Below are 24,519 nucleotides of genomic sequence, written 5' to 3'. Positions count from 1 at the left end.
TTATCCCTTATCCTTAATAACCTGCACCACACCTCTTCTTCATTTGGTTGCTATAATAGAGGTATAATTTTAAAAAAACTTACAAGAAACAAATGTTGCCATATCCAATTATTCTATGCAAGTCCAAGCAGAACATTCACACATATAAGCAAATAAAAGATCCCCTAAAAGTGAGTTTTCTGGGAGTTTTTTTTTTTTTTTTTTTTTTTTTACATTGCCAATGAAACTGCTTTGTGGAATACTAGTATTTACTAATATCATTCAGAGAGTACAATCATCAGAAGACAATGTTTTAGGAAGCTGGTCACAGAGTGGCAGAAAAATTCCCTGAAAAATGCTAGATAATTCATACAAAAGGAGATTATCTGCTGAAAAGACTTGCAAAACTATTAACAGCATATTTCATCACCTCAATGAGTCGGTCTCCAGCCTTTAATCTTCCATCTTGAATAGCTGCACCTCTTGGAAGTATGTTTTTCACATAAATTGGAGCCGAGCCACCAATAGGAACATCTCTTGAAGTAATGCTAAATCCAAGGCCTTCTGTACCTGCAGAAGTGATTTAAACATGTGGTGAGTTCTTGATAAAAGATTAGCATGACTCATAAATGACTTTTTATTCACTTCAAACATACGCTCCAGTATTTTAGACCAGTGATTTTCAAACTTTTTAGCACTGGGACCCACTTTTTATAATGACAATCGGTTAGGACCCATTGGAAGCGTTGTCATTAACCTGGAAATGATGTCACGGCTGATGTCATCAATTTAGGCTTCAAACCTAAGCTGTGATCAGCCAAAGGTTTCATTATATAGCGTGCTCATATTGTTATTTTGCATAGCTCAGAATTCAAACATTCCAGCTTGGGAGTCAAAGCAGAATGCAGACTTTGATCCTTCTCCAACCACAGAGCCCTCTCCCCTTTCCAGCATCCCATCTTCCCAGCTATTCAGGGCAAAGCGCCATGCCTCTCTCCCAATGGGAGTTCATCCTGCCCAGCAGCCTTGTAACCTGTTTTCAGCTTTGCACTTTCAATGGCACCTAAGCTAGGCGCACAGTTTGAGAAACACTGTTTTAGACCATTGATAGATAGAAGAAATATCAGAACACCTCTGAATACACCACTATAACAATATTCAAATACTCAGGCACACATGCGGAAACCCACTGAATTCAAGATCTCCAAACCTTACGTGGCTTTTCTTACAAAACTGTAGACTGCCAATCTCAAAACCATTGTATATCAATCTGTACAGCTCATAATGTGATCAAAATACCAACCACATGAAAATGACATAATAGATGAGGGGTAATATTACTATTTGTCTTTTTCCTCACTAAAAGTGTATTAGTTTAAACCTGCCAGATTTCCTTCATAATGATAACCATGACAGTTTGCCAATTCACTACTGAGCCTCAAAGCTGTATTGGTTGTGCTAAGAACTTCCCGCCATTCCTTCACGGAGGCCTAATCATACTTTATACTTTGATATGGATGTCAGAGTAAAAAAAGAAAAAAAATAGTAATGTCCACTTCTGGGATCTAGCTCTCATTTTCTTATTGCACACTGGCAGAGATACGTATGGCTCTTTGATGAGTGTGAACATGTAAAATTTGGTGTTCTCCTTCAACATTTTTGGAAGAGGGGACCTTATCCTTTTTCAATCACTTCCGAGATCCACTCAAAGCTTTACATGGGCATGCCATTCAGCCTTGATAGGAAGCATGTGCATACACATACTTCCTAGGTGGGATTAAGTGAGCACATAAATTGAACACAACCCTTGAAATCAATTGTTTCTGGAAAGCTTAGCCCACAAGTTATCATCTTACATCCTGGTGTGTACTACTTAATACAGGAGTGCAATATATTAATACATCATGCTGCTGACTGTTGGGACTGAAGTTTTGCTTTATGGCCACCTCTGCCCCCCAAAATATATCATTAAACCTGACAGCTCTTCTAAAGATACACAAGAGAAGGTGTCGGGCTAGGAAAAAAAGATGGCTGTGGATACATAATAAGCCAAGCAAAACAATTCATGGCACTGAGCAATGGCCAGCCTGCCTCCTGAACAAAATCTGAGCAAAAGAATATTAGATGCACACACTGTCTAAAAAATTTAACGGAAGACTGAAGCTCATGATGATGATCGTTATGAAATGATGTTTCTCCATAGTCTGAGCAAAAGGCAGAAAACAGCCAGGATGTGAACAACCCGTAAGAGTAAAGATACAAAGGCATTACTGTTTCGATCTTACTGCTGCACTCTATGCTCCCTTAGCGTAAAATTACTACCTCTTCTCAGCAGTTCCCAAGATATTTCGTAAATAGTATGAAAACCTCTTCAGTCTCTGGAACTGTACTGCATTTTAGATGTTTGAAATTCATAGTGCTGATAAATTTTGTACTGTTCCAGGTGTAGAAGAGATTTTTTTTTTGTACTGTTTATAAAATATCTCGGGAGCTGCTGGGATGAAGATGTAAAAGCTGAGATGAGGAAGCAAATCTAAGTCAATGGAGCATATAGTAGAAAGCAGCAGTAAAATCAGAACATCCTAGGACAGTGGTTCCCAAACTTTTTAGCATCAGGACCCACCTAAAAAAAGTTTCACTTTACCAGCTGCTCAAGCCTGTGTGGCTATAATGGTGATTGAGCAGTAGTGCTCCCCCCAAACAGCAGGTAGTTTAACCCTTGATGCACATAGCCTAACCTGCCTTGCCAGTTTCATGAACCACTAAAAATTGGGTTGTGACTCAATGGAGGGCCATGGTTACATGGGAACCACTGTCCTAGGATCTTCTCTTAGGAGTTTGTTGACAGTCAGACAGTATACAAATCCTAGTGTCACCTTAATAAGAGCTATATTTCAAGAGACCTAAAAAGTAACCATCTTTTGTGTATCTAGATACTGCCATCTTTAAATAATTGCCATGTTTCTCAAATGTGGTGATTCTATCTATTATTCTGTGTTCTACATATTATTCTGTCTGTGTGGGTACTTATAAAACCAGGTTGGCCCTCGGTTCTTGCACTCCCTGCAGGTACCGAGATCCACATGTTCGGACATGTTCTGAAGTCCTCCATTGCGGGCTTACAATCTGCAGTGAGTCAAATCTGAGCATCGCCAACCCGCCGATGATGAGGACCAACGGTACTGACAAACAACCCTATCCAGTCTTCAGGTGTGGATGAAGCCATGCCAACGTGGCACATGCTGCATTCTGTTGGGGAGTTTGGAGCTGCACTTTCACTGCCTGCTGGTTCTACTCAGACCTGCAACAGCTATTTTGCAAGCACAAGTCTGAGTGGACACACATAAGTTGATAGAGACCAATGGTGTCGTTTGAGGGGTGCAGCAGGTGCGGGTCACACCAGGTGATGCGCAAGGGGGAATGACGCGCACTGGGGGTTTGAGGCACACTAAGTTACACGCTAAAATCGTGGTTTGAGGAGCAACCCCATCATGCCATACACCTTTGGATGTGGAATTCCGAGTGGAATGCAATGCAAAAAACCAGAGTGAAACAGCTCCTTTCCTTCAAAAGTTATGGCCAAAAAGCCGGAAACCAAAAAATGCATGGAGCCCGATGGAAAATGAAAACAAGCCATATCGTGTGTTTACTTGCGAGTAGGTGAGCCTGCCTCAGTGTGTCAGAAAGGGCAGGCTGAGAGGAATCCAACAACACCGGAATGGTCTCGATCCAATGAATGCAGCCCCCCAAAACACCCACAAAGGAGGTCCCTCCCTCCCAGCTGCGAAAGTATTGAGCCCTATGGAAAGCGAAACTAAGCCACACGGTCGCGTTTACTCGCAAGTAGGCAGACATGCCTTGGCTTGTGATCAGGCCAGGTAGAGGGGAATGTGAGGACACCAGAATGGTCCCGATCCGATGGAACTGAAGCACAACAAATGCTCCAGAAGGCAGCCTCCCCCCCCTCCACTAAAAAGGACCAAAAAAAGAGACGCTTGAACTGGAATGTTCAATGTAAGGGGAATGTTTTCTATTTTGCACTTGCAAAGCCAGGTGGGTCTTTATCTTGATATGCTTGAAATAGAAGAACTTTAAACTGGGCACTGGGGAGGGCTGAAAATCTCACTGATTCTTTTGGAGGGGTTGTTATTGCAGGCAGACTACAGAGAAAATTCACTTGGTGGAACAGGACTGGCTCCCCCTTATTTAATTATTTCTTTTATTTTAATTTAATTATTTATAATTATTTATTTTAATTTGATGATGTCACTTCTGGCCATGACATCACTTCCAATAGGTCCTGGACAGATTGTCATTCTAAAAAGTGGGTCCCGGTGCTAAAAGTTTGAGAACTGCTGCAATAAGGTGTTAGTAAGTTGACACAGGGTGTGCATGTGTGAGACTCTACAAGTTTTCAAAATCACTAAAATCGGAATTTGGAGGAATAATCCCATCATGTTATATATCAATCAATGCGTAATTTGATGCAGAATGCAAACAAACAAACCACATTGAAATATCTGTGTTCTATCAAAAGTTACACCCAAAAAACCAGTGGGAGCAGGGCGATGACACATCATCATGCCCATAACTTGGGGTGTTGCCCCGCCCACTGCATAGGGTGATGCGCAGGCCTCCCGCACCGGGTGACACAAATCTTAGTGATGCCACTGATAGAGATGGGAAGGGGAATAGAATAACAGCAGAACTGCAAAACCACCCCCTTCTTCACTTTGACACATACCCCTCCCTGCCTCCATGTTATAATAAATAGATTAAAATATCTCATCTTTCTTTACCATAACAGGACTCAATACACAGATAATTGATGGTTTAAACATACATTTGAGGAGGGGAGCCTCTTAAACCACATGAGCCCCCAGGTTCATCTTTTTAAATCTGAGCTAGTTATGTTGGAGCAGAAACTTTGAATTAGATTACAAATAATCAGGGTTTTCTCAAAGGAATGCATATTATACATCCTGCCTCCAGAGAGTCATTAGTGAAAAAATGCTGTAATGGGAAGATCACAAAAGGACTATACAGCAATTCTCACAGATATATCAATGAGAATTGCTATGCAGTCTTTTTTTTTTTTTTTACATATATATGCCACATGCTTTATAGGAAAGCCTTGTCCTCTTTGTAGCCCATAACAATGATTGCAACTTAGATCAGATCAGATCAATGGCCCCTCTAGCTTGGTATAGTCTACACTGGGTGGCATCAACCTTCTAGCACTTCAGGGGTCTTTCTCAGTCCTACCCAGAGATGCCAGGAATTGAACCTGTGACATTCTGCATGCTGAGCATATTCCTTGCAGTCAAGGGAGAGCACCAGGATGCAGGTCTCTTGTTATCTGGTGTGCTCCCTGGGGCATTTGGTGGGGCCGCTGTGAGATACAGGAAGCTGGACTAGATGGGCCTATGGCCTGATCCAGAGGGGCTGTTCTTGTGTTCTTATTTTCCCTTGTGGCCCTTTATTTTCAACCCTTCAATATACAGGAAAGATAATAGTATAACTTTAAGATTGCTTGCTCCATTATCCATATATCATTCCGTACAGGCTCTCACTGTTCTTATTTACAGCCTTCCCCTTTTCTAGAATCAAACCAATGTGTTTCTGCCAGGACGTTCTCAAAATGCCTCGCTTTCTCATTCATATTTTTGATGGTACTGGTCCCTGGCACACTGGGTTAAAAAAACAAACGAACAGTCACATCAGATAGTTTGTGAAGCACAAGGAACTTGTAAAGTTTGCTGCTGAGACTCCATCTTAAAGTACTCAGGAATTCATCTTGAAGGGAAAAGTCTGTGCTTCTCTGTACAAGGAGATAGCTGCTAACTGGAATAGTTCTCTTGAGAAGACACCTGTGTTTTCAGACAGTGAGGTCTTCAAGACCAGGTGCTGGGTCTGCTAATTATAAATTGGCATCAGCTGGGTGTTACAGGAAGGGGAATGGTAGTTTCCTCCTGGATGAGCCTTTGGGCAAGTAACCATCTAGAATGTTTGGTGACCAGAGCCTTCAAACAGATAGCTGGTGTCATCTCCTAGGTACATTGTATCACCATTTGAGACTTCTCAGGGTCCTGAACCTTCAAGGCGTCCTTCATCTTCAAGAAGATTGGTTATAATCTTTTTGAAGACATCTTCAAGGTATTAAAACCCTTCCTGGGATGTAACTAGTTGCCTTCCATCACTGAACCCAACATAGAAGCTAACCATATGGTGGGATAGTTTTTCAACTTTCTACACATTCTCAAGAGCTACATTCCTAGATGAGGTCAACCTTTGTCAGATTCAGAACTTAGGTTTGTTGTTTCCTTGTTCCGCATTCCGTATAGTTAACAGTGTTACAATTGTCTTATGTCTTAATTCTTTAATACATTCTTAATCTGCACGGGGGTGCGTGAGTCTAGCTCAAGTGCAATTCAACTAAGGCCCAAATCCTAACCAGATTTCCAGCACTAGCATAGCGGTGCCAACAGGATGTGTGCTGCATACTGCAGGTAGGTGGCACTCATGGAGTCCTCCTCAAAGTAAGGGAATGTTTGTTCCCTTACCTCAGAGCTGCATTGCTCTTATGTCAGTGTTGGAATGTGGGTTAGGATTGCAACCTAAATCCACTACTAATCACAAGGTCACTACTGAGAGGTTTTGCCAGGACTCAGAAGGACGGGAGTTCAGGCGCTTGGGAGTTTCACTTGCCTTTCCCGGGCTTAAGGACTGGCAGTTCAGGGCTGGTTTTGGCCTGGTTCTGTGGTCAATTCAAGCAAATCCTGCTTGGCCTCAGGCCTGGCAGGATTTTGGTTTGTCCTGCAGGATGTTTGACGGGTTGTGTGACACCATTACTTTCTAGAAAACATTACATTTTATAATCCTGGTAAACAGACCCTTTTCTTCTTGATGGGTTTCATGCTTTGTACATTCTTTACTTCCCCACTAATTGAATTTATTATTCATATTTGGGCCCTACTGGCAAGAAATATTTGCACTATCCAAGAGATCACAACAATGCTTTTATACTTCCCTGCTGTTTGCAGGTATTGAATTTAGTCAATTTTGAAAGGCAATAAGGAAAGAAAAAAAACAACACTGAGCAATTTATTATTTATAGTTTCTTGGTGAAAACATATGGCAAGCTTCAATGTATTCAGTGTTAAGTTCAGCAACTGCATACCTATTAATGTACCAAAAGAGTGAATGTGTAAACCCATAAGATAAATTAGTAAGCAGACACACTGAAAGAACATGCAAGAAAGAGTGGCTCATGGGGCTAACTTCTTCATCAATCCTGCCCGCCCGCCCCCCACAAACATAGCTGTAAGAGTAATTTAAACTTTTCAAGTATTTAATTCAGCAAATTTACCTCCATTGCAATGCCTTCCATGCTACAAATGCAGTGCGTGGGACCCAGAAGTAAGCAGTAGTTACATGTGACATGATGACATCACAGCCAGTTACTTCCAGGCTGGACATGATGAAGAAACCCTGAAAACGGTGGTATGAGACTCAAGGAGGGTATGAGGGCCCTTCCAGCAGCGGAAACCTCATGCTTGCAGCCCGTCAGCCAAGCCTTTGATTTACAGTGTCCAGCATCTTGCCATGGTTGCACTACTAGGAGGTATGTGGCCAATGATGTCTGTATAAGCTTGTTGCAATGCCCCATGGTGTCGTGATGCACACAGATTTAATTCTAGTCATCACTGACAACACAACGATGCTGAGGATATCAGTATGGTCCATTACCAGATGTGTCGTACCAATATCTAGTATATAGCTGATCCTACAGATAGCAAGCCATGACAAAGACTACATAAACAAATCTTGGGCTCTCAGTTCCAAAGATTACACTGAACATTCATCCTGCTGATCTGTATAGTTCAAGTTTTCAGATCAACTGCATTCTTAATTCCATCCCCTCTATGCAACAACAAAAAACAAACAGTAATACTTTGTATTCCATTAAAAAAATTTTCCTAAGTGCTTAGAAGATTTCTCATCCATTATATCAACAATCTTTAGAACAACACTGTAAGAGAGGCTAATGTTACTGTCAGAATCACTCAGCTCATTGGCTGAGGCTCTGGGTTTGAGAATCTCAGCCACCTGAATTGCAGTGAACAGCTGTGAAAATTAACTGTTCACTGCAGGGATGGGGTCATGGGACTCGAGTCAGTCACAAAAACACATTTTTTTTTAAAGTGTAAAGGGTTTTGAGAATCCAGTTATCCCAGGCACGATGGGCAGTGTGCTCAGATTCCGCTTAAATATTTCTCACGTATCTGCAATGACATACTTGCAATGAATAATTCCCATGGAAAGCACACAATGTCTTCTTATTTCCCTGGTGAGGAAAGACAGTGAGGTAGCGACTAGATTTTGTTCCTGCTCCTATCAGCAAGAGGAGTTTCCAGTTTACAAACCTAGCATGTCCAGAAGAAGGCTAAGTTAGAACCTTCCTTCCAACTAGTTTCTTTTGTAGCGGTTTGCCAACTACCCACCCCATATATTGGTTGACACTGCATCCTAGTCATCTCATTTTACCTGGAATGAGACCTAAGTATCTTTACTTTTTGGAATGCCCCCAAGAACAAAGGACGTTTACTCTCACGAGATGTGACGTCATTCCATCTGAGCAGTGATTTGGCAGGATACAGAAATATTCCAGCTGCAGACAGAGTTTGCCCATGTAGGCAGGGGATCTAGAAACACTCCCTCATATATTACTATATTGTCCACTATACCAGGATCTTTGTTCAAGTTATTTATTGCCAATTTTGGCCGCTTTCGTGAGGTGGAATGACCAGAATAAAATAGTCTACACACCTAATGGGATAAAGGAAAAGCTTGCTGGGATCGTAGCTAAATATATAAACATGATAATTAAGAGACGCGTTTCTATGGTGGTCACAAGCAGCTAAATCTATGTAGCAAGGGCAGGATGGTCATGGTTGGAGTTGAATAATTCGATTCAAATATCCCTCCCTCCAATCTGTTGTCCTAATCTGTTTGTATTTTAAATATGCCAATAAAGGTTACTTGTCTTGTCTATCCTAGTCGTCCCTGTCCCATCCCCCCAGGTATCCTGGAAGAGCCAGAAGCTCCTTAAGCTCAAACCTCCTCTGTGAGTTTAACATAAAAAGGTAGGCATTGTAGGGCAGAGATGCAAGAGTATACTCTCCCAGTAAGCAGCACACCTGGATTTTACATTAATCCCCAACTAGATACTTCATTGACACTTTCAAGGGACCGTAGAGTAAGATAGGAAAGCAAGGGCAATTTTATAGAGCAAAACCCAATAAAGCAGCAATGTTTATCTTAACCACTCTCCCTCTCTGAGACACAACTGTCAATTTCTAAATGACAGGGAGCAAAATGCCAAAGACTGCACATTATTTACCTCTCCTGTCCAAGATTCCATACAAGAGAAGAGTGCTTCCCTCTTGACTGACATTCCTAAGGCCAACATTGTTACTAATGGGAATTCCATTAAGCTGGGGGAGCATTCAGACATAATTTAAAAAAAAAAAAAATAACCCAAACGCACTTTAGTCTTGATACATGTGACATTGCAAGGTGGAGTTTGTTCCCTACCTAAGAGTTTTTTCCCCCTTTGTATAATTGCCTCTTAACGAAGCACACCAAACAAGAGCAATGTACCAGTTGATAGTTCTGAAATAAATCAGGATGTAAAGTGATTGCAAGTTGAAACTGGGTATCTTCCATCATATGGCCATTCGTATGTGCCAGCTGGATGAAACTACCCCTTTTTACTATAAAGGACATGCATTTTGTAAACTCTGCAAAGGACATGAATTTAGCGACAAGCTTCCTTATAAAAATCAGAGTTGGAATGAACCACAAGGCCTTCTAAGTCCAAGTTCCTGCTCATGAGTCCAGAGGATGTTGCTGTTCATCTGCTAATCGGTTTTGAAAAATGGGTGCTGACAGAACCCCCAAAATCCTCCCTAGCCTCTGCTGAACAACTGCTGTGCTAATGTTAGAAAGGGGCTCTGCACAGCGCTCATCTATTAACTGACTATTATCTCTCAATGTCTGCATGTGTGCCAAACTGGAGTTCATCCAAGCTCCCATCATCTTTTGACTTAAGTGCTCACAAACAATAAAAAGTGATGCATTGTTGCAATTAATGTTCTTTGCAGCTTTGCTCTAATTAATTCTGTTCTTGCTCTTGTCTGCTGGGAGCTTCTAGAGAAGTGAGTGTTGGCGGCTAACATGGTCAGACTACTACAATGCTTGCTTAACACTGAGCAATTCCCCACCTGCCCACCTTTAGTCCTTCTTTTGTGACATTTAGGGGGGAAAAAATAGCAATTTGCTGTGGACAGAAATCAGGCTAAATCCTGTTGCCTCAAAGCATAAATAAATGGAGCATTCATCAGGTCTCCAATTTTTATTAATTAAAGCTTTCATTAAATACACAAAATACACCCACCCACCCACCAAGTTCTAACAGTGAAAACCTTCACACAATGACCCAATAGAGTAATTCCTTCCTATGTCTGTTAACTAAATACAGCAGCAACTATTACCCTGCACATGCTTGATCTTGTCTGATCTTAGAAGCTAAGCAGGGTCAGGCCTGGTTGGTACTTGAATGGGAGACCGCCTGGGAATACTAGGTGCTGTAGGCTTATTCCATAGTCTTTCGAGACTGAAGGTTGCCAACCATAACTAAATACAGTTTGACTGCACAAATCGTATTTGTGGAGGGAGTAAAACTTAAATGACTGCTCATTATTCCAACTGAACTTGGGATTTCAAGAGGCAAGTGAACATGGGTAAGCTGTTTAACATTTTTAAAAAAAAAAACCCTATATTTTCTCCTCAAATAAAAACACTGCATAATAATTATATGGAAGTTGCCTTCACGGCTACATTTTCTGGTCAGTCTTCAGCCTTGAGGAATATGAAAGCTCATCCATTTCTTATCACTGTGACGCTTCATATTAGTTATCTAAGTGGAGAACCAAGTCTAGTACTGAGCCATAATTAATTATATAAGGTCAAAAGAAGTACATGTCTCTCCTCAGCAATGATAGCAGGAAAAGGTTGAGGACTGTGGGTTCATTTGTATCCCTCCTGTTTTCCCCCCAAAGAGGTTCCATCTCTGAGAACATGTTCTGCTTAGTGAATTGTTCATCACATATAAATAACTATTGTTGATGTGCTTCATTAGGAGTCCATTATACACAGAAAAAAAACTTGGGAGAGAAATAACTTACACATGGCAAAGTCACATGGATCAAGAGTAAGTTAATTTTTTTTATTACATCTTTTTTGAAAGTATGAAGATGCTGTGATTTTAAGATTCTTTTATATTGGAGTTCCACACCTCTAGAATTGTGCAAACACAATCACAGTAATTGCATGCAGAAATGACCAGTTAGAAATCTGAACTGGTCATTTGAGAATGAAATTACTGCAGCTGCATATGCAATCAATGTAATTACACAGAGTATTTGGAATGCTTCCTGAAGTCATTTAGAGAATTTGGGCCATCCTGTATGATCCCCCAGCAAAGGGCACGTCCTCCAAGTCTGCAAATCATTCAATGATAAGTAGCCCCCTCCCACTATTTTTTAAACTGGCTTATTGTGAACACAGTTTAGCCAGTTCCTGCTTCAGCACCACAGTGTTGTCATTTTGTGCTTCCATCATCCTTTCCAATGCTGCAGTACTGTGGAAGTCATATGCCAGACGGGGGAGAGGCTGAGCATCCAAGACCCCTGTTGCCCTGAGATAGCAGAGGCTGGACTTCCTGAAATTCTGATGTTCATGAAGCTGCTGAAGGGATGGAAGGTATTCAGTAATCAGATACATTCATCAGGTCATAATGGTACACTGCAAATATATTTCCAACTTTCTAGTCAAGGTCAGGAAGATCTGAAGATTCTGTGGGTTCACACAATCCTGTCTCTTGCAAACTGCCAGGACATTTCCATCCTTTGCTTTAAGTATGACATGTCACTATCTACATTTCCACCACTAAGAACAGACACAGTGCCTAATGGTTAATGATTAGCATCCCACACTCAGCTTACTCTTCTGTTGGGGATACTGGAATTTGCTCAGAAGTCATTGGCTCTTTTCTGCCACCATCCAAGGCTAGGAAGCCCAGCTAGAAGGAGGTCACCTTGTGAAAGTCTCCGTCCCAGTTAACAAAGAGCCCCCAAATCCGGGCAGTCCTCTCTTTAGAAAGTAAACAGTAACAGAACAAGATTGTTGGAGAGGTGTTAAAAGTTTACTTTTCCAAGTGAAGGTTCACAAGGCACGTAAAACAGTTATTAAAAGGTGAAGGGATCAAAACAATGGATAGGGTTAAACAAAAACAAGTGTTGATTATGTAATAGGTCTAACTAGTTGGGAGGTTTAGGACCATCTGAGCATCCCTATCTGTCCTTTGACTTGGTCAGGTGTGCATGAATGCACAATCAACTGTTTCATGACAGTCCCAGCAAGTGGGCTAGCTAGAACCTATTATACTTGGGGAAACCAAATGAGTAAATGGCTAATTCACAAAACAACATGTCTGCTTGGTAATGTGAGTTTGCTGCTATGGTGCTGATTTCAAAGGGTTTCAAGAAGAATCCCAGGACAATGGTTACTTCATCTGGATGATTCAACAGCATCTTTAGGTTGCTAAGACATCCTAGAAGCCTCAAGGAAGGAGTTAGAAGGGTCCAAAACAAAGAAACAGAAAACCAGATATCTTTCTCTACACCTGATTAATGCCAATCAGGTTCAATACTAACCAGGGTTTGCAAGTCTACATCAAACCCTAGTTAAAAGCAGAAATCTGGTTAGCACCAATGCAGACATAATTCTGCAGTATGGTTAAAGCACAGAATGGGGGAGACAGATTCGACATGGGAGAAGGAGCTTGTGAACCCATGGTTCAAGGGTTCATAATCATGAACCCAAGCCATGATTAGGAGACCAGAAACACAGTGTCTCTACATGGCCAGTAGAGCCAGAAAGTATGCGTCACAAACATGTTACAGTAATGTACATGCAAGCACTTTTTAATATAGAGAGTAATCCATGCATTGAAAATGGCAATGCTTAAGGAGCCGTTGTGTGTATGAACCTGGCTTCAGGAATGTAGACTTCATATGAGTCTATATGAATGACGGTGACTGAATGAACTGCAAAAACCCAATAATATTATAACATCAGCAATAACCCCTAAATCTGTATGCTAGACGCTCAAGCCCCGACCTTTAACAGAAGATATCAATTTTCATTTAGAAAAAGCCAACAAACATTCTGCACTGACAGAAGCATATGACTGACCTTCTCTTCGGACTTTATTAAACAGCTAATTCCTATGAAAGATCAGGTTATTTGAAAATGCCAAAATGGCAATAAATATTAAGAAATCATAATGGAAGCAAGTGCAATTATTGTAGGACTAGCCCACTTTGTCATTTTAGAGGACACAGTTTGTGCTGCCTGCAAAAAGAACAGCTTTAATAAGATTTCTCTCTTCCAGTGTCTCTTCCTTTTATATCAAACCAGGACAAGATGCACACTCTAAATCATTATTCCAAATAGACTAGCTAAATAAGATGAGAATTTCATGATGATAGCATACGTGTGCGTAGATGCATTAACACGCCCGCAAGGAAATTTTACTCTAATGATGGTAATTGGTGAAATAACTGCTGCCTGTTAGCTGAAAAGAAAGCACGTTTGTTAGGTTTCCGTAAAGCATGTCATATTATAATATCCTTCATTAAAAATAATCAAAGACAATCAACATCTCCATTCTGCTCATATTTATAATAAACTACTTGGGGGTATACTTAAGTGCTCTGCTTCATTTGTTGCCCCACATGCACATTCTCAGCATAATCAAATGAGAACTGAGGCACAAGATATGCGCCCTTCCATAGTGAACATTAACAGTAAGAGCAGTTGACGGAAAAGGGAATCTTGTCTGTTCACATCATATACGACGGCACCATAGACTAAGCACATTGCAGCCACAAGGCAATCTAATATATATGACTGCAAGCAAGATCCAAAGATCCCTATCAGCACTAGAGCCAACTACAGGTGCTTTTTTGGTGGGAGGGCGCAGCTGAGAAAAGGAAGCTTTGCTGGAAGGCTCTTAAACTGGTTTTCGGGTAGGCATAACAGTTCTCAAATTCTTTAGACCAGGGGTGTCCAAAGTTTGGGGCAGGAGGGCCACAACATCTCTTTGATACTGTGTCAGGGGCCGGGGGGGGGGGAGAATTAATTTACATTTCAAATTTGAATAAATTTACATAAGTTTTCATAAATGAATATATTATAGATGAACTTATATGAATGAATGAAGGTCTTGCAATAGCTCAAGGCCTATAAAAGGCCTTGCACAAAGCAAGGCTGGCCTTTCCTTTGGTGCCACTACTGCATCACAGATGTGAAATAGCAAGCAGTGGAGGGAGCCCTCATCCCACAGCTCACATAAGAAGTCAAACAGTCGCCCTCATGCTGAGAGCAGCTGCGCTGGGCCAGTGCAGGCTCCAACAAATCTCTGGAGGGCCAGAGGCTCATTGGAGACTGGGGGCTCCTTGAGGGCCACATTGGGAGTCCTCAAGGGCTGCAAGTGGCCCCAGGGCTAGGGTTTGGGCACCCCTACTTTAGACCAACGGTGTTAAACCTAAGGCCCGTGGGCCAGAAAAGGCCTGTAGAAGCTCTTTAATCAGTCCTCAAGGTAACTGGGCTCTCCAAGCACCACTGCCAGCTTCTCAGCTATGAAGTGACTCATCAGCAGAAGTGGCGCTGCTGAAAGGACAGCGCTGGGAGAGCCCATTTATGATGCAGGCTGCTATTTCAGTTGCACTGCTTTTGCTGACGAACTAAAAGGGGAGACACCGAAGGAAGAAGGCGAGAAATGGAACAGGGAAGGGGCAGACCAAGGGGGAAGGGAGATGGTTTTTTAAAACCATTAATTTCTAAATAAATTAGAAAGTGGTCAGTGATGTGGGCTGCTACAGCACACCTTCAGTTGGGACATGACCCAGCAGCTGACATCCAAATGCACAAGGCTCACTAATGCCCCAAGATATACACAACTGAAGCTTTGTAACTCTTCCCTATTCAGCACTGCTTTTCCTCCTTCAACTAAGGCCTATTTATTATTCCACCTAAAGGGTGGACACACCCTTTGATTTGGGCTTGAGATGCAGGGAGCTCTGCATCTGCTCCCCTCTGGCTCTTTTCTCTTATCCCAGGTGGATTTCTTACTGAACTGCTGAACTGACAAACTAATCAACTGCTTTCGAAACACGTTTCAAGTTTGAGAAGCTTTGCCCCTCCCAACGCCTCAAAATCAAATACAACATTAACTGCTCAAGCGCTATTTAGTTTAGCTTCATGAAAAGGAATGCACCAGTGGTTGGCATTTCAGCTATTATCCGCATACATATAGCACCACTGCTTTACTTTCAAAGTCAAGACTGACCCATTGGTGACCTTTCCAGTCATGCAAGCCATCCAGCTGTCCATGAACAAACATCATCCTTTCAGTGACCTCCGCTACTAGTTATGCAGGCAAGTTGAGGAAAACAGAGGTACACTCAAAAGTATTTTATTTATTCGCGCACACACACACACACACACACACACACACACACGCCAAGATGCAAAACTCCAGAAAAGCCAAACAAGCCTGGTCGTCAGCAAGCTCTCTCCAGCAGCCTATCAGGAAGGAAACTACAAATCAGTTCTGATAATCCATGCAAATTAACAACGAAGGGCACGATCCTGCTTTAGCCAACTTTTAAGACACACTGATTTCAAGAGAAATGTACACTTGGCACCAATGCCACTCTACAAGAACATAAAGACTACTGCTGCCTGATATGCAAAAGGAACATCCAGTCCAGCATTTTGTTTCCAACAGTGGCCAAGAGTTATCCCAGGAAGGGCATGAATGCAACAGCTCTTTCCACTGTAGCTCTCAGCAATGAGAATTGATATTTCTTTTTAATTATTTATATACTGCTTTTAGTTCACACACATACAAAAGTCAGCGGCACACTGCACCTGAACATGGAGGTTCCGTATTAAAAAAACAAAACCACCATGGCTAATTGTCCTTCGGATAGTGCATCATGATCTAATTAAGTTTAACTGGAAGTAATTTTCTCACTGGAAAGCAAGTCCCATTCAGCAAGGACCAAACGAGCAGGGATGCAGGAGACCTATCTGATCCCCAAATGATTTTCTCCATATGGCTGATAGCAGGGGGAAACCCATCAGGAAAAAGACTGAGAGGAAAGAGTTAAACCCACTTCACCCAGAGTTGCAGGCCCAATCCTAATTGCTCTCATCTGCAACTTTTTTCTTTCTTTCTTTAAACAAAATGTGGGATCTGAGCTTGTGTGTGACGTCTGGTCTGGCCTCTACCATACATAGAATATTGGTGTTTCTCTTCATCTGTACAATATTCTTTCAATTGGTCATGGAGCTTTATAATAACGGGGCGCTTCATTTTTGCAGCTTGGTTTTAAAAGTGAACCTTCGGAGCAAGTTAGAAACTGAAACAAATATATCAAGGCTGCAATCCTATACACCAGCCATTTTCAACCTTTTTCATCTCAGGGCACACCGAGAAGCTGCCAAAACTGTCAAGGCACACCATCAGCTTTTTGATAATTGATAAGGCACACCATGTTCTTGGTGGGGGACTAACATCCTCCAATAGCCCTAATAATAAATGAGCCTCTCTTAAATTCCCACGGCACACTGGTTAAAAATCGCTGTTATGCACAATCCTATACACGCTTACCTGGGAGTAAGTCCAGTGAATTCAATAGGGCTTGGGTATGCATAGGATTGTGCTGCAAAACAGCCCACATGGAGTTCAAATATGCAACCAAGACTCAGAGGCGCATTTAAAGAGAGCCTTAGCCACCATTTAAAACTTATTCACAATTATGACCTTGCAGGGTAGGGGGCAACTCTGTTTTGGACCGCAGCCAGGATTTCTCAGTCTAATTTGGCTTTCCTAGTTTCAGTAACTGAAAATTCTCAGTAAGTTATCTGCAAAATTGCTGGTTTCAATTTTATATTCACCTCTTCTTGCTCACGCACGTGACTTGGCAATTTGCACTAACTGCTTATTGTAGAGAAGCTATAAAAGGCTATTTAGTCCACTACTTAGTCAAAATTACTGCTGCAATTATGAACATTGTATGATCTCTATTTTCATTGCTGACTGAGAAAATCAGAAGCCTGTGTAATGTCCCAGTGGGGTTTTTGTAGGTTTCCTCTTTATCTGTTCCATTAAAGATGAAAAATTGGAAAATCAGTGTCGTGACTTATGTTTGTAAGCACAGGGATTCCTCACTTAAACAGTAACAGTGTTTTATTTTTTTCCCCCTCAAGCATGTCATCCTCAGCTGATGGCCTTAAGTATTTTTGAAGGCGCATCAACAACAGAAGCAAACTGTCAGCTCAACCTTGTGTCATCCAAGTTTGTAGAGCTTAAAACTCAGTAACCAGAAACAAGCAATCTGGTAGTTCACATGAAGTTCACAGAAAATAAGAGCATAATCATAGAAGGAAAATAGCAACTCTGATCATTATTAAGTCACGTTCAAAGTCCCCTTTGACGTACTGCAAGTCTCTTGTTAATTAAAAATATGATTGAAACTAAACTTAGCCATTAAATGTTACGTAAATAGAAAGGCACTGTTTGCGAACAGCTACACGGAAGTGTCACAGAGGTACTAGTTAATCTATAATTAGAACAAAAATAACTGGTTTTATAAATGTAACTAGGTGACAAGCTACTTACAGATATTATGACAAATGTACTGTGTATTCAGATATTATTATGCACACACATAGAGTGTGGAATGTGTCACACACTAATGCAGTTTAAATGCTTATTTCACAACTCGCTGATTGGAAATTTTTTTTAAGTCAGTTAAAAAACTGATTAAAAAAAAAACATTGGTTCCAACCAGAGGTTCTCACATTTTTGTGCCTCAGGAGAATTCAGAGCTTCTCCCACCCCCATCTTTTTTGTTTATTTCATTTCAATTATTATTATTTTGCTCTTTTCCTAAAACAATATTGACCACACATGGCAAAAAGTAGGGAAAAATTATATTTCGGTCATTAAAAAAAATATGTTCATAAAAAAACTCACAAGAAAATTAAATGAGAAGCCCAAAATCAACAAATATCATGAACAATAAGAAAGTATATTACAGGTTTGCACCACTTAACAATGTTCTCCTATCCCTGTTGTGATATGATTAGGTCATTAAGTGAACCAGTCCAATCTATTGCCTTTGTTGTGTAAACAGACGGTCCCTGCTAGACACTAGCTGGCTGCACATGCTACTAGAGATAGATTGCCTCTTCTGTGCATTAAGAGGCTGTCAGTTGTGTAAACAGATACTCTACTGCAGGCTATGGAAGACGCAATTGCCTCATGAAGAGCATCTTTATTGTGCTTTGACCAGTGTCATATATGTGATCTGTCGTTAAGTGAATTGTTGTTAAGTGGCGCATGCCTATATTAGCTTTTGTTGGACCATCAGAATTCAGGACCAAATGCTACCAATTTTTTTAAAAAAAGTCATCCTGTATTCAAATAAAAGTGTATCAAGACAAAAAAAAAAATCTCTTAATTCTGATTACACCTCACAAGACCCCCAGGGACCACCTTCACACACACACACACTTGATGCACCTGTGTAACACAATACCTAGGATCCAACTGCTAGCATAAGGGGTTTGAACCAACCCAGTAGATTACTTGGTTCCAAGATTCATATGAACACATGTAGCTGCTTCAATAGATCCACTTTGCCAAATATTGCCTTTTATAACTGGCAATTGCTGTCTAGAATTCTCACACCCTCCAACTTTAGATCCTGGAACTGGAGATGTCAGAGACTGCAACTAGGAGTTAATACAGGCAAGCATGTGCTCTACTATTAAACTCTGCTTTAAACAGCTGACTCTGATCATGAACGACATTTGAAACTTGACCCCCCCCCATTTCAAAAGCAGTTCCTCATTCAGCCTAAAGGTCTACTTTCAGACAAGAAGCAAAGTCTGAATCCTCTGACCTTGCAAAACTTGTTTAATATTTCCTCAAAATCTGACGACCTTTTCCAGCTGTGCTAGAGATGCAAAGTATTTTTCATCTCTTAACTTAATAAGATTGAGAGAAGATTTAAAAGTATGGAAGCTGTTCACAGATGGTACTTTCCTTGAACATTTTTGAAAGGGGAAAGAAAAACCCTTCTCTCATCCATAATTTACCAAACTTTGCTCCGTGACTAAACTGTTCCATACTGTCACTCTTGAAACAGCCACACGTGGAGTAAGTCTGAGGATCGGAGAAGTTGTGTTTTTCAAGATGTAATTCAGCTTAACGAAATTTGCATTTATATGCCCCGTTATTTCTTCAGTAAAAAGAAGTAGAGAAATTTACTGCTTACCTTTCCTCAGCTGTATATTGAGCCTCTTCCCTATCCGTTTGGTGTTATAACCACTGTTTGAAGTAGAAGTGAAAACTTTTTGTGGTGAGGGAACTAGGCCCAAAGGTGGTTTTCCTGAAGAATTCACACTATGAGGTAGTTGTGAGTAAGAGTCTGTCTGGTCTGCTGGGTTGCTCACTCGAGACACTTTTTGCAATGTTTGAAGTCCAGTATGGTTAATACTCTTATTGTCAATATACTGGGGATCAGGGCTAAACCGATTGGAGTAGTAAGCAGTTTTCTCACTTTGTGATAACTGTTCATACTGTTCTTTCTTAGATGCCGGAACCACATGGAACCAAATAATGGGGGTACGCATGGCTTGACGGAACATATGCTGTGCTCTAGGTTTTCGAAAGAAAGGAAAATTAGCAAATTAAGACTGGCAGACTAGAAGACATTACAAGCATAATTACTGATGTTAATTAGGCTTCGTGAGATGACAGACATATTGTTGAAATTGAACTGTAAACTAAAGAGACAGATTTTCTGGGAGTAATCTGTTTCAAATTCTTGTTCTCCTAAAGTATATTTCAATTAGGTCAACACATTTTTTAAAGGTTTTTTTATCTCATTAACACAGCATAAATACAACCATGATCACTGACATTTTCCTTTTAAAACATATTATAAATATTGACTTTGTGATTTTCCACACCCCAAAAATCTCTGTAACACAAATGACAGAAAAACACACAAATGTACACCTTCATACAGTGCCTTAAGCTGCAATCCAGTATACTTAAAAATAGTAAGTGTTAAGTGACCTACTCAGCTTTTTCATGCATCTACCACATACCAAGACATGCAGAAGACTGTGGGTCAAATCCTATCCAACTTTCCAGCACTGGTGCAGCCAGCACAACGGGGCATGCACTTCATCCTGTGGTAGGGGGCAAACACAGAGGCCTCCTCCAGGTAAGGGAATGTTTGTTCCCTTTCTTCAGGACTGCATTGCTGCCCCACTGGCACTAGAAAGTTGGGCAGATTGGGTCTTCAGAAGTCTAACTTTTTATATACGACTTTTATTTACATTTAGTGGGACTACTCATATATTCAGGCATGAGGTGGGAACTTCAGAAGCTTCTCTACAATTCTGTAAATGGCATTGTAAATTGTGACTAGTGGTGTTGATAGGGGATGTGTGGGAAGCACCAGGTGACACACACGGGGGGGGGGGGGGCGTGACAACACTGCTGGTCAAAAATTTTAAAATCTTGGCATTTTCAAACAATACCATCATGTTATCATTCAATGCGTAATTTCATGCATAATGCAATGAAATAATCTACATTGAAACATCTCTAGTCTATCAAAAGTTACAGCCAAAAACTAATGTGGTGGGGCAAGGCTGTATCAACATGCACACCACCCAGAGCTTTACCAAGTTCACTGCATGGGAGAAAGTCCATCACAGAGGTGACGCACTGGGCTCCTGCATCAGGGAACACAAACCCCAGTGATGACACTAATTCTGACCAATGCCCGCAGCCTGAAACCCCGCAAAGATTTCAGTGCTTTGTCAGAGATCATTGCAAGTATCATAATGCTGCAGTGCTTCTGCCTGAGTTTTACTTAACCTCTGCTGCAATGCTGAGGAGATCTCTGCATCCACAATGGAGATGCGCACATGCAGCTGCCCCAATACTACTTAAGGGAAGCCCTTGGAATACAAAGACAGAACACTTCAGAGATGGCTTCCGTCATGACTCAATATCTTGCTATGCAAACATTTACAATCTAACCTTATTGGCTTCTGCACAAAAGTATCAGAATCTGTACCTGCAAATACATTTCCCATGTAAAATTACAGGATTTTTAAAAGCAGTAAACACCATGGTTTCCATGGTGCCTAGACAGGAACCAAAACAACACTTCACCACCAATTAAAAAAACCCCAGTTTATTCAAGATAATTTGGAGGGGTGGGGAGTAAAATGGCCTTATAACTATTAGGAAACAAGGTCTATAGTATCAGAAAAAAAAGATAAATGCACACATTCAGAATAATGGTAGTCATTATCTTGTAGTTTTGTACTCTGAATAATTAAAGAAACGCTGTAATGATCTATAAACACTTTCTTCTTTACAGAAAGAAGTTACTCTGATTTGTTTCTGAACATTTTATTTTCCTCAAATTACTTTCATGCACGACGGTTAAAGGTTAAGAAAAGCAATAAACTGTAAAGCTGCACTTACTGTTCAAATCTTCTGTTGCGAAGGTCTCCATCATTAATTCTAACAATACAGTCATTTTCATGAAAAAGGTTTTCTTGCTCTGCTTTTCCACCTTTCTCCAATCGCTTTACCAACAATCCCAAAGTTCTGGAAGATTAGGAGGATAAATAATTATTACATATGCAGTATTGCCAACAACCATTTTGTTTTCCTTCAGAAGAACAAACCCTGTCTTAAAAACCCTGAAAACGAGGCTCTTCTGGATCAGGATACCAACATTTTAATGCATGCAAGAGAAATGAATTCTTCTACAGTTTTTTATTTTTAGGTATCATTTCTTCTTTTCAGTGGACAAAGTAATGAGATTGATGCCTTCCAATTCATCACCCATAGTATTATTGTATGTGGCACTGGAATTAACTTTTTATATACATGCATTCAATATGTCTACATAGTGTTTTCTAGCACATGATCGAAAGAAAGAAAAAAGTAGATCTGCTTTTCTTAATGATTCTCTTTTTGAACCAAACTTAAAAAATAAAAAACAACAACAGAAAACTCAAATTACTTATGGTCCAATTCTATCCATGCGGTACATTTGCAGACAGTACAGTACACCAATGCAGCTGCCTCTTCAATGACCTACAGAGCACTGCCACCGGTGCAAGGCCCAGAGAGCTGTACATCACCAACAGCATCCCACAGACCGGCTGCTGCTGTGGTTTTGCTGGTGCTGGGAGAAGATCGGGAGGACTGGGCCAGGATGGAGGTGGATTGGGCTGTGCTGCGGATAGGTCATGGAGGGATTGGGGTGGTTCTTGATGGCCCTGGTGACTGCCAAATCTTATACCCCTGATAAGCCGCAAATAACAGATCTATACCAGCAAAAGAGCTGGCATGGATCTCAATAATCCCACAGGGAACCAGGCACTGGCTGGAGAGGTAAGTAAAATTTTTCTTTACTTACCTTCCTCTGGCCACCTGGTTCCCAGTCAGCTCTCAGGATGCAGCAGATACTATGTCAGCATGCATCTTGTGCATTGGAACAGGATGGCATTGGGCTGTCAGCTTGTTATACCCACTCCCTCTATTATGCATTACTTTTGAGAACCATACCACATTTACTAGCATATTTAAACACCAAGAGCCAACTCTTGCATTGTTGCCCCTGAGTTATAATGAAGAGCTTAAAGCAGTGGTTTTCAACCTTTTTCATCTCACGGTACACTGACAAGGCACTAAAATGGTCAAGGCACACCACCATGTTTTTGACAACTGACAAAGCACACCATGCTGCCAGTGGGGGCTCACATCTCCCACTAGCCCTATTAATAAATGACCTTCCCCCAAATTTCTGTGGCACACCCGTGGACCACTTATGGCACACCAGTATGCCACAGCACAGTGGTTGAAAATGGCTGGCTTAAAGACAGGCTTCCTTGCAGCCATTTTTTTTAAAATTATTATTAATATTTAAGCTGATATATACTCAGCTACAACTTGTGAGCTGGGACTTACAAGGCCACACCACTGTTACAATGCAATTGTCTCTCTTTTGATACATTTCAGTTTAAAAGAGAAGGAAAAAAAGAGAAGTAACTCAAGAACGGGGGCAGGGGGTTTGAGATAAAAACAGACAAAGACTTTCATAGCCTGGGCATAAAGGTAAGTCAAACCAATCTGTGAAGAATAACCTTTCATCTCTTTTAAAAATTACTCTTAGTAAGTAATATGCATAAGTGACAAGGCTGACTACTGCAATACTGTACTCTAGTTATTTCCATTATAACAAGTATTAACTAGCAGGAAGACACCAGCATACATATACATTGGCTAGCGATAGCCACGTCACCTTTCGGCATATGCAGTGTAAAGTTCTCACAACAGTGCTGGGTGTTTATATTGTCAGCTTTTATTAGGATACATTAAGATCATCTTCATACAGCTGTAAAGCAGATGAAGAGTTCATATCTTCAAAGAAAACATGTATATTAACTCATGCAATTTGTACATCAATAAAACATTAGCCGCTCAATTTCAGCTTTAGCATTGATTATAATTTAGATACAGAATGGAAATGTTAACATGTAACTGACTGACTATGTCTGTCAAGCTAATGAAGTTTGGGGAAACATAGTTGCAACTGTTACCCTGCAGATGCCCGATCTCATCTGAACTCAGAAGCTAGGCAGGGTCAGGCCTGGTTAGTACTTGGATGGGAGACCGCCTGGGAATACTGGGTGCAGTAGGCTTATACCATAGTCTTTCGAGACTGAAGGTTGCCAACCAGTTGTGCAAATATTAATCTCTGAACACTTAGGTTGTACGTGCATTATTACAAACACAATGGCGACCTAGGACATCTTTATATTTTCCCTTTTCATGCTTACCTCCCACATCTAACCTCCATTCTGTCAAAGTAACACTGGAATAAAAGAGTATGCAACTATTATTACAGCGGAGACATAATCTCCCAAAGTAGTATACAAACCCTATAGGAAAAATCCATTTGCCTACTCTGAAACCTTGCTTCCTTCGGCCATGTCTACAATGTGAAGAAAACATATTTTAAACATATTGCTTCTGCAGACCTTCGTCACCTTCCAAAAGACTTCTGAAATACCCAAACATAATGATCAGGTGTATTAAAGCAACTAAGCATACGTTCAAAAAAGCAGAAGCCGGTATATGTAAGCCAGCATTCCGAACTTGCAAACTTGTTTATTTAAAATGTGTCCTATCAGACTAAAAATGACAATAATTGTCTGCTCTGAACATGAAGAACAGTAACCGTGAATGAGTGAACCAATCTCCAAGTCTTACTAGAAAAAGCAATAAGTTAT

At 40.8% G+C, this 24,519-nt stretch overlaps 1 protein-coding gene across 4 annotated transcripts in view; it reads right to left on the bottom strand.

Annotated features, from left to right (window-relative positions):
• The window catches only part of PARD3 (par-3 family cell polarity regulator), a 647,691-nt gene that overhangs the window by 283,565 nt on the left and 339,607 nt on the right, over positions 1-24,519 (bottom strand). For all 4 annotated transcript variants that reach the window (XM_066627797.1, XM_066627794.1, XM_066627795.1 and 1 more), the window contains exons 8-10: positions 21,698-21,823; positions 19,461-19,843; positions 410-549 (exon numbers count right to left, since the gene is read on the bottom strand). In XM_066627797.1, coding sequence (XP_066483894.1) covers positions 410-549; positions 19,461-19,843; positions 21,698-21,823 — 649 coding nt within the window. The remainder of the gene's footprint in view (positions 1-409; positions 550-19,460; positions 19,844-21,697; positions 21,824-24,519) is intronic.

This window comes from Tiliqua scincoides, chromosome 5 (assembly GCF_035046505.1).
Source record: "Tiliqua scincoides isolate rTilSci1 chromosome 5, rTilSci1.hap2, whole genome shotgun sequence".
Lineage (NCBI taxonomy): Eukaryota > Metazoa > Chordata > Lepidosauria > Squamata > Scincidae > Tiliqua > Tiliqua scincoides.
Note: the sequence above shows the minus strand (reverse complement) of the source record. Positions and strands in the feature narration are given on the sequence as shown.